At 43.9% G+C, this 16,290-nt stretch overlaps 1 protein-coding gene across 4 annotated transcripts in view; it reads left to right on the top strand.

Moving 5' to 3' along the window:
* Positions 1–16,290, top strand: part of KDM4B (lysine demethylase 4B) — a 160,311-nt gene that overhangs the window by 21,415 nt on the left and 122,606 nt on the right. For 3 of the 4 annotated variants that reach the window (XM_034755557.1, XM_034755558.1, XM_034755559.1), the window contains exon 1: positions 11,287–11,427. In XM_034755557.1, the coding sequence (XP_034611448.1) occupies positions 11,287–11,427 (141 nt within the window). Of the gene's footprint in view, positions 1–11,264; positions 11,428–16,290 lie in introns of those variants that run through there. The other variant, XM_034755560.1, reaches the window with a different exon arrangement.

Raw genomic sequence — 16,290 nt, 5'->3', positions numbered from 1 at the left:
ATGCTGTCTCAGAATGGTACTATTGATATTACTCACCATATAGCCAAGGCCAGGTCTGCATTTGGAATGCAGTCACACTGCCTATAGAATGATGGAGTTGTCAACATAAGCACTAAACTAAATGTTGGCAGTGTTGTAGTAGTAGTAGTGTCGGTCCCAGGATATGAAAGTCACAAGGTGGGTGAGGTAATCTTTTATTGGACTGACTTCTGTTGGCGAAAGAGAGACCCACCTTGTTTCTCACTAAACTAAATGTCTATAGGGCAGTTGTGCTTACAAACGCTTCTGTATGGTTGTGAGACATGGACAGCATTTCACGGCCACTTTAGGAAACTTGATCAGTTAAGTCTGGTCTCTTTGCAGTGTCAGATGGGTGGGACAAGATTACCAATATCAAAATCCTTAATTGTTGTTGCATGTCTGACATACAAATTATGCTCATAAAAGTTCAGCTGTGTTGTCGAGCAGTCTCATTTGACTCGAACAGCCAAGTGGTCAGCTAAAGCCAGCCACCCAGTCTCATGGTGGCCAATGCAAGCAATATAAAGACACTCTGAAGCTAAACTTGAAAGCATGTCAGGTTTACCCCCCAACAACTGGAAAGCAACAGCCATGAGAGGGCAAGGTGGCAGGAATTTTTCATGTCATAGAATCATAGAATATCAGGGTTGGAAGGGACCTCAGGAGGTCATCTAGTCCAATCGCCTGCTCAAAGCAGGACCAATCCCCAGACAGATTTTTGCCCCAAATGGCCCCTCAAGGATTGAACTCACAACCCTGGGTTTAGCAGGCCAATGCTCAAACCACTGAGCTATCCCTCCCCCCCTACCATTAACCGCTTTGAAGCAAGGCACATTACATGATGTGCAATACACGAAGAGCACAAACAAGGGTACAACAGCCTGCCGTGGTCTTGGACAATTTTGTCCGTCCCACATGTAGCTGTCTGAGGTTCTTGCGTTGGTCTGACCTTGCATATGGGTTCAACTAAAACGTTTGCTGAATCTTCATACGTTGATGTTGCATGAGACTCCATTATCACATAGGGACAAACAGCAAGTCAGCTAGCAGAATGTGCGGCGTTCACGCGTGTGTGTTTTATTTTATTAAAAAAAAAAAAATGGTAGAACTGGTTTGTTGTTTTTTTTTCTCTCTCCCCAACTAAACTTTCTTCAGTCTAATCAGTCCCTTGAAAGGTCCAGCCATATTTCAACTAGATCTGGTGTTTTTGCAACAGATCAGAGACATGGTCACTCACCATTACTGCTAATAAATGGTTTGGTTTAGCTCAGTGATACTCAGACTGAGGTTCATCAGCTGCAAGTGGCTCTTTAATGTGTCTCCTGCAACTCTTTGCAGCAAATGATATTAAAACACGTGATTTAATTATTAACCAATAAGCGTGCTTTTACTGTGTTGTTAACCAATTGTAGTTGATATAATACTTGGCCAGTCATTTTGCTGTGAGAAATATATATACACTAAACATTTCACCAGTTATGCTGTTTAAATGTGAATATATTGTACTATCGTAAATGAAATAATGAATTCACACTACTGTGGCTCTTTTGGGTAATGTTGAAGGTGAATTTGGCTCCTGAACCACTGAGGTCTGGGTATTACTGGTTTAGTTTGTGTCCAGCAGTTTTGGGACACTGTGAGCTCATTAGTACATCCATACCTATTTTATACCTAATCATGTGTGTATCTGGGTTAGCTATCCCATAGCAAACGTCTAACCCATAGGGGATAAAGTGCCTGCAGGACATACACACAGGAGCATCATCAGCCCATGAAAACAATGCATTCTGGGGATGGCCTACCACACAATGCCAATAAATGGTTACAGACTTGGTTAAAAGTTGTAGCATGAATTGTGACCCAGTCTCTCAAGAAGTGGGCCATGTTATGGTCAAATTTGGGAAATTGTTCTATTGTGGTTGGGGATGTAATGAAATTATGACTTCACAGGAGAGAAACAAAGCTGAGTAAATGAGGAAAGGGAAGAAGATTCAGTAGTTTTTATTTTTAGTGTTTATTTAACTTGATGCCTAATGAACACTTTGGAGAATGTTTTTTTCTAAAGATGCAACAGCCTCTTACCCTCCACCACTTGAATTATGGCTTGAGAGCTCACAGTACACATGCTCAGAAACTCCCAAGAGGTCCTTCAGCAAACTCCGAGAAGACCAGACTTGACAGTCCTAAGGGGCAATTTTACCAGTGTTGCTCCTCCTGTGTTGACATTCTTCTTTCCCTGTGTAGATCAGACCTGATATTTCTAAGTTAAGAGAAACAGGAAAGTCAGATATTTTGCAAACAACTTTCCAGATATTCATACAACATAAATAGGCTTTGAAGGATTTGATTTTTATTGGTAAACATTAATAAGCATTGAGTTCATGGTACATACTCAAACAGTGCAAAAAATTTCCATTGGTAATAATTGAAATTTACTGATAGACAAAGCAAGAATAGTGCTGCTTAAAACTGAGTTTGATTTTAAGATTATTTACTTTGACATAGGATGTTGACAATTCGTGTTTTAACCATTATAAAGCTGTAACTGCTTGAATCTCAGCATCTAGTATCATTAAATAATTGTGACCCCTCCCATAATTTCCTGCATTGTGAAAATTTAAATAAAAATAAAGCCAATTAAAACACACTTTTATGCAGCTGTAAACATTTAAATAGATTATAAAAATGCTCAAACATTGATATGTCTAAATTATAAAACAAATTCAGTGAAGTCTTAACATAAACGAAAAGGTTTTAAGCCCATTTTAAAAAAAACAAAGACAAAAAACCACACCTGTTTTTGCTAGCATTGTTTCCTCCTTGAAACTGCAAAACTTACGATGGCATGGCTTGCTGCTTCAGCTGCTTTCTTGCTCGTCCAGTGTGATTGGAAGATGGTGAGCAGCCAGCAGTGAAGGGCGGTATACAACAACAGCAATTTTCAAAGCAGTTGTAAAGAAAAAAACACTGTTCTCTCCACCTCAAAAGCCAGATGTCTGAGTGCTCCGTTGGAGCGTCCGTGCTTCTACTCATGTAGAACAGCACATGGCCTTGGTTGGTAACAGGATGTTGTTTACATACAGGTGTCCCTCTGCTGATCCTTTTATAATGAGAAATGAGAGAACTGACTCCCCTGGCCCTCATGGGTTCTATAGTTAGCGGTTGTAATAGTTTGATTAGGTTAACTGGCTGAACATCAAGTATTATCTGAGGTGTCTGTTAAGATTCTCATTAGAAAAGTGACATCAGATTAAACATTATGAAAAAAATCCAAGGTGCTTTGCTCATTCCTTTTGTGTGAAGCTCCAGGGCGCTGGACATCATTCTCTTGCTTTTTCTGGGGAATTCGCAACTGTGATAGATGAAATAACCTTCCATGCATAAGACTATTCACATTGTTGTTACAGTTTAGCATACGCTGTTGGTTATCCTCTCCTGGCAGATCGAGCGGAAAGCAGAATGATGGGCAGGAGTTTTGAGAGAAGATGGGATAAGAGCTGGCTAAGAATACTTGCATTGCAGTCAGGGAACTATAATAAAGCTGCCTAAAATGGGGAGGCATCCCTGGAACAGATGGCCTCAACAGCATTAGCATGGATTCTCCTCAAGAAGGCACTTCCTGAGTCCATGCCCTATGCCAGGATCTTTTAGGTCCGTTTTTAAACAGTGCTAGTACTGGACTTGAATTTGATTTTCTGCTTGCGCAAAGAATTTTTGTGCAGTTTCCTGATTCAGTTTGTGCAGCCTTTTGGGTGAGAATTGCGTGCTTTTGTAAACCTCATCTTAAAATTTATTCTTGAGTGTTGACTTGTCATCCCTGGTTTGAATTCAGTGCCAGCTCGCTGTGCTTTCCTGGTAAATGGCATTTTCCTGAATAACTAATGAGAAAATTACTGATGGATTGCACCGGCATCAGATGCTAATCAGCTCCACTGGTCAGACCCTGGCAACAGGAGATAGTATTCACTCTCCAGTATTATTGTAAAACATTTATATACTACAGTACGTGTAAATGGTACGTACAAATGGAGATGCAACACGTTTCCTGCCCAGGAACTTGCAGGCTTAATGTAGAAGCATCACAAAGCCTGTTAAGTACTATATATAAGAATATCTTCCCTCACCACTGAAATGCAGCCTGCTCTATGGTGAACTGTGGCAATTGCTTAAAGGGATTATCAATTTGAAGATGATTATTTCTGAGAATGATATAGCTATTGCAAGTAAATTATAACTCATACCACTACTAGAGTAGAAGGGGGTGGGAATGCAATCTGTTTTTCCAGTTTGTTGATTTGGTGGCATTTGACAGCACTTTGAATAGTTGGTTTCACTGGCTTGCTGATGAGCACTTGCACCTCTCATGCTCTGGGTGATGAGCTCTCCTGCCAGCCCTTCAGGCTCTGCAAAGAGGGTATTTATTGGTAGCAGCATTAGCAAAGCTGCAACTGAAGAGGCTTAAGGCAGATGTGTACACACAGAAGGATGGGCTAAGAAGAAATGGGCCCAAACTTTTTTGGTGGTGTTGGTTTTGGTCCTGCAGTAAAGGACCTTATAAGCACAGTGGTGAAATGTGTAATGCCTTAACTTGTAAATAAAATATTATTTAAAAGGGTGCTTTATTAGAACCCCCCCCCCCCTCAAAGTTCCCATTAATATTAGACATAAATGATATTGTAGCCAACTGAAACCATAGGGGGAATTTTCTATCACTGTGATCAGGCTTAACACCCTACTTTAGACGAATAGGCTGAGAGATATTTTAATTATAGGTGACAAGCGCCTCTGTTGTCTCTTGCAAAAACAGCTCAATGCTGAGCGTTGGTTCAGTGTTAACAAACACAGAAATGTGTTGCCAGCATCACTTACTGCAGCGCCTGGATTTTTTTCCTGGTGGTTTCCCATCCCAGTACTGACTTGGCCCAAACCAACCATGCTTTATTTTGTGAGATCTGACAAAGTCAAAGCCCGAGTGGCATTGCTGCATGCAGGTTGTAGTAACCCATTTTACATACTTTTAAGGATTAAAGTCCTTTACTGCCCTCTAGTGGTATTCCATGGGTATGGTGAATAGACACACACAATTTAAAATATTTAAGTCTCTCTCCATAGTTAAGTTTGCAATCAGAGTTCCATTAGGACTTTTTTTTGGCCATCCTTGTAACTTTCTAAATTAATACTTGAAAAATTTACCGTTATGAAGTTAACGTGGCTCATGGTGAAATAGAATTTTTACTGCAAATTTGAAGGAAGTTATCCAATTGCTATTTGAGTTGATGGAGATTTAAAAAATGACTCATCTACATTTTTATGAAGTGTCTGATGCTTCTTTGTCTCCATACACACTGCAGATTTAATCAAATTATAATGCAGGGTTCACATACTAAATAGCTTCTATCATAACCTTGAGAAACTAGTACTCAAGCAAAAAGCTATCTTTATTCCCAACCTAGTGCATGAGTTGCTGTCATTGAAACAGATGGAGGAAAAGAAAAAAACATACTGCCACAATTTTAAATGACAACCACTTACTTCCATATACATACTGATTAGAGAGGGCTGAAGTTGGTGGAAAAGCTTAGCTGTCATCATTCATTCAGGTCCAACCACTTGCACATAATGAATGGAGGAAGCTGAAGGTTGTGGATAAGCCATCAGCTATCATTGGGCCTTGTCCTAAACACACAGATGGTACAAGTTGTACAACTCCTACCCCCATGTGGACAGTTATACTGGTATAAACATAGTTATTCTGGTATAGTTCATTCCCATAGGGGAAGGGGAATAAACTATACTGTCATTATCTATCTTAGAGTTTGCTCCCTATCACTGACTATCTGAGAGATTTCATAGAGTTTCTGGCATTCCTCCTTTTATGTTAGAGTTCTGCGTGTTTTTTTTTTTTTTTTTGATGATGAGGTAGGGTGAGGTTGGGAGGGGTTCTGGAATAAAAGGGGCATTTGGGTTGTGAGTATCACGGTGGAAAGGCTTTCTCAGAGAGAGAGAGGCTTTGCTAAATTTCCAAAAGATGATCAGGCTCTGGATTTGTTTGATCTCGTCTGGATAATTATTCATAGCTGGATCTCCGTGACAGAAAATGCTTTGTCCCCAGCTCTTACTTGCATCATCCTGGGCTTTGTGGTGTGCATTGTCCCAGAGGAGGGGTTCATAGATTGAAATTTGGTCTTTGCTGTAGCTTGACATATTAATTGCTTTGAAAACTAGGACCAAGGCCTTAAAATGGTATCAGAAGCTGACTGAGAGCCAGTGGAAGGAATTGAGCACAGACCTGATGTGATCATGGCAGCCTGAACCAGGGAGAAGATGGGTAGCCACATTCTGTACCAGCTGGAACTTGTGCATAGTCTTCTTATTTCATGTCTGATACAATGAATTTACTCCTGGGGGAATTCTGAACCAAAAAATCAAAAATTCTGTGCATATTATTTTAAAATTCTGCATATTTTATTTGTCAAAATAACACAACATAATCATGCCAGTTTCAATCATTTTGGTAACTTATTTCAAAATACCTGTCAGCAAGTATGTCTGTAACAATACAGACAACAAAAAAGATTCCCCCAGGAGTAGAAAGTTAAAGAAACCCCTTGACAACCCAGCTCCTGTTTTCTGTTATGCTTTTGTTGGATGACTGAGTCTGGTGTGTCCCGTGCTAGCTGGACACATCTGGGGGGGAAACTGCCCCTCTGGTCTCTTAGTTAATTCTTGTTTTTTCATCCTGCCCCTGTAGGGCTATCATATAGAGGTACCCAAAAAGAGGACACTGCCGGGGGAGGAAGAGCTGGAGGGGGGAGGTACAGTTGCCGGGCTGTTGGAGGGGGGTGTTGCTCCCCCGCCGAGCCCAGCCGCTGGGCTAGACACCTGCACCACCCTCTTTCCCCCCAGAGCCCAGGGATCCAGAGGGTGAAACAGCCTGATGCCGGTCAGGCTAGGTTTGTATGGAGTTTCCTGTGGTGACTTCAGTGTTGGACTGTGCAGGGCTGAGACTGCACAGGGGCTCCGCTCACTGCATGCTGCTTCCTTCATTCAGGGTGTGCTAGGAATTGCAGCTGCTAGGATCCCCTTCCCCTCCCACCGGCAGTGTCCTCTATTTGTGAGTTGGGAAGCCTGGTTTTGCTGTGTCCAGTGGCCCCTAGTGGCGGCCAGCAGTTCTGCAGTGCCAATTCTGCCGGGGGGGGGAAATGAAATTCTGTGCAGAATAGGGTGACCACCTTCTCAAAAGGCAAAAACAGACACATGCAGGAGCCACGCTCCCAGCCTCTCCTCTTTCCCTTAAGGTCCCACCCCCTGGCAAGGACAGAAGCCGGAGTTGGGCAGTGGTAAGAGCTGCCCAGGTTGCCCAGGCCACTCCACCTGCCCTGGATGGGGGGCTGGAGGGCCCGAGAGCAACTCCTGACCTGTGTACCTGTGTCCCCACTCTCTGGGGCATGCAGCCCAAGGCAGGTGGAAGGTCTGGGCTCCCTGCAGCGGCTCAGGCTCCCTGGGCAGCTCTTACTACTGCCCAACTCTGGCTTCTGGCCTGGCCAGGAGAGGGGCCTCATGGCAAAGGGGGACTAAGGCCCACCTCAGCCTTCCTATTGGGAAGAGGCTGGCACTGTCTCTGAGCATTGGACAGGCGCTGAGCAGCGCCGCAGGGTATCTGGGATAGTTGCTGTACTGGAGTCCTTCAGACTGGGACTTAAACTCTGCATTTCAGGCCTGTCCCGCCCAGTTCGGGATGGGTGGTCACCCTAGCGCAGAACATTAATTCAGTGCAAATTCTGCATTGTGCAGTGGTGCAGAATTCCCCCAGGAGTATGAATTATAGCTGGTGACATGCACGGATTACTGTGGCCCAGTCCTGATCCATGAGGAAGGAACAAAGTTTTCTGGCAAGCTGGAGGCAAAGGAAAGAAAATGATGCTACTTGGTCAACAGATTTAGCGAGGAATCAAACAGAATCTTGAGGTTTTGCACTACTTACACACTCCCCATTAGTGAGCCTTTAATGGAGCATGAAGACTATGGGCTTGGCTACACTTGTGAGTTACAGTGCATTAAAGGAGCCCCGGGCACACTAACTCACTACCCGTCCACACTGGCAAGGCACGTAGAGTGCTCTGACTCCACAGCTAGAGCGCTCCTGGTACTCCACCTTGGCGAGTGGAATAACGTTTGATGCACCCCCGCTGGAGCGCCCCAGTGTCAGTGTGAACGAGGTGTTGCATTACTGCGCTCTGATCAGCCTCCGGAAACGTCCCATAATCCCCTTAAGTCAAATGGCCACTCTTGTCATTGTTTTGGATATGCCCTTTGAAAGCTCCGTTTGACAGCCAGCGGCTTATCTGCTCAGAGACAAAGCAACCATTACTGTGGAATGCTGTGTGTATGAGAGAGAGAGGCAGCGGGGGGCGGAGGGGGAGATCTGCTGCTGTCTGAACTTACAAGACAGCATGCTGACATGCTTTCAGCCCCCCAAAAACCCACTCTCCCCCCCTCCCCACATACACACAACACGCTCCCTGTCACACTCCACCCCCCCTTTTGAAAAGCACGTTGCAGCCACTTGCATGCTGGGATAGCTACCACAATGCACTGCTCTCTGTGGCCATTGCAAGAGCTGCTAATGTGGCCACGCCAGTGCGCTGTCAGCTGTCAGTGTGGACAGACTACAGCACTTTCCCTACTGCACTCTACGAAGGCTGGTTTAACTCAAAGCACTCTACATCTGCAAGTGTTGCCATGTCTTATCTAGCTCTCTGAAGTGTTTCCCCTTTCTGACCAGCATTATTCTAGTCTTGCCTGGTCCAGCTCTTCTACATCCAGAGCACCTCTACACTGGTGTAACTGTGACCACAAAAGTCACAGTATAACTATACATGTAGGGAAAAAAATCACACCCCTAACCAATAGTTATACCAGTACAAAAACTGTATATCATGTCTGTACACTATAATACTGAAAAGAGTGGAATGTAAATATAAGTCCTAAGCCTCAGCAAAGGAAATAAATGGTATTAAAATGAAAAATAGGACTGTGCTGTTTTAATCCACATTAAAAAAACCGTTTGTTGGAACAAAACATCTAAAATATAGTGTAACCCTTCTGCCAGGTGGAGTCGGCAGCACCAAGGGCTGGGTTCAATATCCAGGGGTCCCTCTTAACAATACCACACGACTGGCTTGAGCCCCACTCAGTAATCTGGGAAAATTAAACACCACCTTCGGGTGCCTCTAAGAGACAATACTTCCCCACTCGCAAACACTGAGTCTGTGTTAGCAAAGAACATTTTTAATAAACAGGACAAGGAACCTGGCATTAATTTGGGAAAACACCATGATTTGCACATATCTGACCATGAGCAAAACTCCTGCCCAGAGTACATTGGCCAGTGGCCTTTGCCTCCGTTTCTCACCTTGCAGTGTGAAAATCCAACAAACAAATGTCCCTTTAACATGCCACTCCCCTCTTCCTCCACCCTAGCCCACTTACAGCTGCTGTCCTTGGTCAGCAGAGAACCAGAGTTCAGAAGTGGGTTCGTGTGAGTTCACCTCCCACGGGGATGCGTGGGAGAGGGACATCAAACAACGCCTTTGTTGCTGCTGCAGCCCCAACTGCTCACAGTTACCACCATCCACCTGTGTCGCTGCATGCTGTCGTTTGTCGTGCCACCATTCGCTTCACCACTCCATCTTCTCTGCCATTGATGGCCCTGTGCCATCACCTTCTGCTGCCACGTGCCTCTTTACTGTGACCTCTGTGAGTCAGTCTGTTGAGGTTCCATCCAGCTCTCGCGATTTTAGCAGCTAGTGAGGGAACCTCACTGGTAGTACAGGCTGGGCAGTCTCTTCCACAGAAACGGTGTCCTGCAGCAGGTCTAAGGCTATGTCTATGCTAGCACTTTTGTTGACATAATGTATGTTGCTCCGGGGTGTGAAAAAACACCCCTCTGAGCCTCATAAGTTGCACCGATGTGAACATTGCTGTGTCGGTGGGAGACGCTCTCCTACTGACATAGCTGCTGCTACTCGCTGGAGATGGTTTAATTATGTCTATGGGAGACCTCTCTCCCGTCAGCATATTGTGGCTACACAAACGATCTTAGTGGCATATCTGTATCGGTAAAGCTGTGCCTCTGTAAGCTTGCTAGTGTAGACATGGCCCGTGGCTCATCACTTAGACCTGAAATCACCAAAAGTGATTGCTTAACAAAACAAAAGACTTTCGATGGAGCCTAATCAGCTCTGTTTTTAAACAGTGGAGAGGAGCAGGTCAAATGGTGCCTGACTCTTAGGAGGAGCCCACACCGCCAGGCGGAAACACCTGTCCCCACCTTCTCTCCTTCCACTGTGATTTGGCATCTGAACCCCATGTCAGCGAGTTTAGTTCAGTTGAAGGTGACCCCCTCAATCAGGACGGGCCTCAGCTATGTCTACACTACGGACCTTTCAGCGGCACAGCTGTGCCACTACAGCTGTGCCGCTGTAAGGTCTCCTGTGTAGCTGCTCTTTGCTGGCGAGAGAGCTCTCTCCTGTCGGCATAACTAAACCACCCCCAATGAGCGGCATTGGCTATGACACAGCGCTATCCACACAGCACTTTTGTGGGTGAAACTTAAGTTGGTCAGGGGTGTTTTTTTTTTTTTGTTTTGTTTTTTTTTCACACCCCGACCAAGAAAGTTTTACGTACAAAAGTGCTTGTGTAGACAGAGCCTTAATGCAGGCCTGCTGGCCTTTACTCTTACAATAAGGATAGTAAAATTTCATCATTTCTGCATTCAATATTGAAGTGATTTGTAACTCAACACCAGCCAAAATTGATCACTTGGGCAACACAGCTGTCTGCTGGATACCTAGGCATAGTAGGTGTGTTCATGTAAATACAGTCTGGCCATGAAATCTACACCCCTTCTCTCCCCCAATCTCATCACTAGATGTCAGGGAAAAGCTTGTTCCGACCTTGCTTACAATAGAATTTTTGTTTACGGTTGTGGCTCTGCATAGTGTACATGGGCACTGATTATAAAAATATGGTGTTAAAATTGTTTCTGGCAAAAAGCTCCCCATCTCCTTACCAATGGGGCTCTGAAATGTTTGAATGGGGAAAATGGAGAAGCTTGCATGTTTATCTTGAGATTTGTGCAAGAGAATGTGAGGAAAGAAATGTTTTTTTTCCCTTTTTAACTTGTCTGCTTTCTCTCTCTCTCTCTCACTTCCCCACCCCTTTGCCTTTTCATTTTTCAGGTGCTGAAAACTCCCTGGAAACATGGGGTCTGAAAACCCAAGTCCACAGAACCCTGGCTGTAAGATCATGACCTTCCGTCCCACCCTAGAGGAGTTTCGGGACTTTGGGAAATATGTTGCCTACATCGAATCGCAGGGAGCTCATAGGGCAGGGCTTGCCAAGGTGAGCTTGATCTCAACATACCGGATTTAGAGAAGTTGAAAACCTCGTATGTGGAAACCTCAGCATTGGGCTTATGAACAGTTGTACTGGATACAGTATCTCAGTTGAGAAGTGCCAGTTATGTTGCAAGGAAGGCATCTGGGGACAGGTGTCTGCAAAACAGTACTAGCGAGAAATAGTTTGCTTTTATTTAGTATTGCTCTTTCTTTGAGTGTTATTGACGTTATCTAAATGTAATGTGCATGGATAATCCAGGCAAAAATAGCAGCCAGTATGTGCCTGGCTGTAGTTTGTATGTTGTTTGGAAACTAGAACATTTTTGTTAATGAGCAGACATAATGGCCAAACCATTGGGATTATTCCCTATTCTTCAAACATAAGTGATTTTCATTTCTAGATGGAGAACTAGACACTGACTTGTGTTAACGTAATGTCTGAAAGACTCCTATCTAATAGCATGTGCCCCTTGGCATTGAAGCAGCCTGACCTATAATTAGAATGTGTGCTGGGAGTCAAAACTCTGAGTTTTGCTCCTGGTTCTGCGGTGGACATGCTCTGCCTCAAGCAATTTACATAGAATGCAGCTTTTAAAATGCCAAAGGGAGTTAAAGCCCAAATCCCAGTGGAGTTATGCGCCTCATTCCCTTTGGCACCTTTGAAAATCATACCTGTAATTTCTTTTAAAACAAACAAACGGAAGTATTTTTTCACACAATGCACAGTCAACCTGTGGAACTCCTTGCCAGAGGAGGTTGTGAAGGCCAAGACTATAACAAGGTTAAAAAAAGAACAAGGTAAGTTCATGGAGGATAGCTCCATCAATGGCTATTAGCCAGGACGGGCAGGGATGGTGTCCCTAGCCTCTGTGTGCAAGAAGCTGGGATGGATCAGTTGATGATTACCTGTTCCGTTCATTCCCTCTGGGGCACCTGACATTGGCCACTGTGGGAAGACCGTATACTGGGCTAGATGGACCTTTGGTCTGACCCAGTATGGCCGTTCTTATGTTCTTTGAGCCTGTTTGCCCATTGGTAAAAAGTAGTCAGTATTCCCCCTGATAGGGAGGTGAGTGGGTTTATTGTGAAGTGCTTTGAAATAGTTTGAAAAGTGCTATTTTGGTGTAAATTATTACTGCATTCCCATGTAGCATATGTGCTAACTATCCCTGCCCTTTAAAAAGCACCCCTAGTTCGGTGTAGTTCAAAGAAAAATCCCTATTTTTCTTCCCAAATGTCTGTTTGCTAATGTCAAGCTGGCAGGTGTGTATGAGCTAAAACACTGGAAATTCAGTCAGAAAAGGTTTACTGATTCTGCGGGGTTTTTAAAATTTATTTTTATTTTTAATTAACAAGTAATCTTTGTATAACATTTAGTGTTAATCCTTGCAATAAATGTATTGAATAAACATGGCTGGTGATTAGTCAGAAGTAGATGTCCTCAGTTTGTCCTGTGTTAGGGGAAAAGAAAATGGGGTAAACTTTGTCAAAAACACTCAGTTGATTATAAAAATAGTCATTCCTAGTTTAAAAAAATGTATTCCAATTTTTAACGAATGTCTCATTGTAAGAGTAGAAAACAAAATGAAACTAAGTACTGGGACATTGTGAGAGCTGGTCATATCTGATTTCTAAGTTTAAAAACTGTAAACCATAAATGTTGGAGAAAATCAGGGCAAATTAACTAGGAAGAATTCTTTTGTGACCATATCTTGTTGCATCACAGATTGACTAATTTGTCCTAACAAGGCAGATATACACTTGGCATTTAATGGAACAAAATAGAGCGCACAGATAGAAAAATAAAACTGTTAGGCATGAGAGACTAGCTCCTTGTTAAAACAGGTCAATTACTGCTTTTATTGCAGAATTGCAAAATGGAGCCTGGTATTGATAAAAAGCTCTCCATGAAGTGTTTCCTTGCTCACTCAGGCGTACTAATGATTTAATTCTCTCTGAGTCCTCTGGAGTAGATTATTGTAACTAGTCTAAAAGCTGTTGGTGAATTCAAATCTCAGAAAGAGGTAGCTTTTCCAACAGTACTATGTCTCAGCTTTGCAGAATGTTGGTTTTGTGCCTTGACAACTTTATCCAGACACGGCCTTCTAATTGGCAAAAAAGCCCACCTTACCCTGGAGAACCCATCTCCCTGACAATCAAATCTATCCTTCCATATCTCAATCATAATTAATCTTTTTTTGTTTAAATTCTTATATTTTATTCTTCAAGTTTGAAATACGTTTCTTCATTGTCCTTCGACATGCACCTTCCATGCACAAGGGAACCTCCTCAGCATTTAGGCCTAGAATTATTCTATTTAAACTGACACTTTCACCTTCCAAACTCGACACTGCTCTGCAGCGTCTTTTCACACCTTCAGCATTTGCCTGAAAGAGCCAGGAAACAGTGGGACATCTATCCTTAGTGAGAGCCAATGTTTATATCTTTAGTGGCTCACTTCTTAAAACGAGCGCTCTGTCCATCATCTTTGTACTTTTGTCTTGCCTTTTCCCTTCCTAGGCCTTCATGGCCGAGTCTATACTAAGTCTATTATCTCTACCTAGGAGTTTACCCAGCTGGATTTCCCTGACCAGTGCGGACACACTTTTATTTACTTATTTTTGGGGGGAGGGGCAGGCGGGAACACAGCAGACCACCTCTACAACACAGCAGACCACCTACATCTCCCCGGGTGGCATTTAGTGTAGTTTTATAACACTACTTTTAGCACAGTTCTCAGACAAAAATCCCCATCTGTACCAGCCAGGGAATCAATGCTGGCAAAAGCTATTTAGACATGGATGTTACTGGTAGGGCTACAGCCATAATATGGGACAGGCCTTCTGTCTTTTCATCAAATTTTGCTTTTCTTTATGATAAGCCTCTTCTAATGGTTTTCATTGCATAAAATAGAAAGGATTCCTTTTCAATCCAGCTTTGGCGCGAACTGCCTCTAATAAGCATATGAACTCTAAATATGTGCCCCTTTATTTACTTCAACTAGGTGCTAGCTGTAGTATCTACTTATGGCCATTTATTAAGCACAATAACAAGAAATATTGCACTGGAGTAAAGGCAGTTGGTTTGAAATAATCATACTGAGTACTTATATAGAGCTTTGTTTTCCAAGCAATTTATAAACACTAGCTACCTAATTAAGCTTCTCAATGCCCCTTTGAAGAAGCCGAATATTATCTTCATTTTCCAGATGGGCAGAAAGGCCTAGAACTTAGTTCTTCTCATGGTTTTTTTGGCCCATCTATTTTACAAACCATGACAATCCTGCCACATTGCCTGAGTTTGAAGAGGACTGAAGTTTGCTTACTCCTGTTGTGTTCCAATCTATCAGCCTCTTCTTGTAGCACTGTCTTTTAGTTAGTAGGACAGACGTGTTGAAGTCCTGCCTAGATATTGAAATTTAACAGTGTTGTAAGTGGGTTTCCCAGACATGGATAGAAATTGTTTTGTTTTTACTGATGATGGAACCTAACTGTGGCTTAATAGTGTTCTTGAATTGTGCTACCCAAGGTTTTAGCATGGTTTAGAGCAGGGGTGGCCAAACTATGGCCTGGGGGCCGCATCTGGCTCTTCAAATGTTTTAATTTGGCCCTCGAGGTCCAGCCAGGTAGCGGGGTTGGGGGCTTACTCTGCTCCGTGCATGTCGGGGCTCTGCATGGCTTCCGGAAGCAGCGTCATGTCCTCTCTCCACCTCCTACATGTAGGGACAGCCGGGGGCTCCGCACACTGCCCCTGCCCCAAGTGCCACTCCCGCAGCTCTCATTGTCCAGGAACCGCGGCCAATGGGAACTGCGGGGGCGGTGCCTGCGGACGGTGCAGCGTGCAGAGCTGCTTGGCCACGCCTCTGTAGGAGCCATAGGGGGGACATGCTGCTGCTGCTTCTGGGAGCTGCTTGAGGTAAGCATGTCCCAGAGCTTGGACCCCTGCCCCCCTCCTGCGCCCCAACCTCCTCCCCCAGCCCTGATCCCCCTCTCATGCTCTGAACCCCTCAGTGCCAGCCTGGAGCACCCTCCTGCACCCCAACCCCGCATCCCCAGCCCTACCCCGGAATCCTCACCCCCTCCTGCACCCCAACCCCCAATTTCATGAGCATGCATGGCCCGCCATACGATTTCCATACCCAGATGTGGCCCTTGGGCCAAAAACTTTGCCCACCCCTGGTTGGACGTATTCCTGGAAGTTTCATCACATGACATCTTTAATTCAAGATTAATCTTTAATTCCTGGAAACTCCAGAACAATCATGGAGGGTTGGCAACCCTATATGGAAGGGCTCGTAGAACCTATTTTAAAACAGTCTTTCTAACCCAGTCCTGATCTACCGTTCCAGGGAAAGTACTTTAGCATTTCTCTAGCAAGAATAACGTATAAAAATTAGCCATCAGGCTAATTCTGTTCCTGTTTAGTGTAGGGATAGCTTGAGAGCCCCTTGAAAACTCAGAAGGGTTTAATAATCTGTAGACTTTAGTGTGACAATCTCAGCAGGGTTTGCCAGCCTTCTTCACATTACCGTTGGTCCTGAAATCATTCTGTGAAGCAAATTAAAAATAGTGGTACTGCAGGTATCCAATGGAAAAGAAGTTCCGCGGTATGGGCCTGTTCTAACTCCTAGTGAAGGCAATGGGAGTCTTGAGTTGGATTGGGTCCTACGCGGAGGTATTCCACAACATACTGCTAACGGGGGAAATTCCTTGTGATTTTCACCAGGTTTTATCTCCTATTTTCCATTTTGGGGTAAAATCAGAGTCCTTATGTGGAACTTACAAACTTATAACGGAAAAGAAGCAAACTACTAATTGAGTTATACCAAACAATGTCAGTCTGGTTGTGAATCTCCCCATTTTTAATT

Source organism: Trachemys scripta, chromosome 22 (genome assembly GCF_013100865.1).
Source record: "Trachemys scripta elegans isolate TJP31775 chromosome 22, CAS_Tse_1.0, whole genome shotgun sequence".
Taxonomy (NCBI): Eukaryota; Metazoa; Chordata; order Testudines; family Emydidae; genus Trachemys; species Trachemys scripta.
This window is presented reverse-complemented; position numbering and strand designations above follow the sequence as displayed.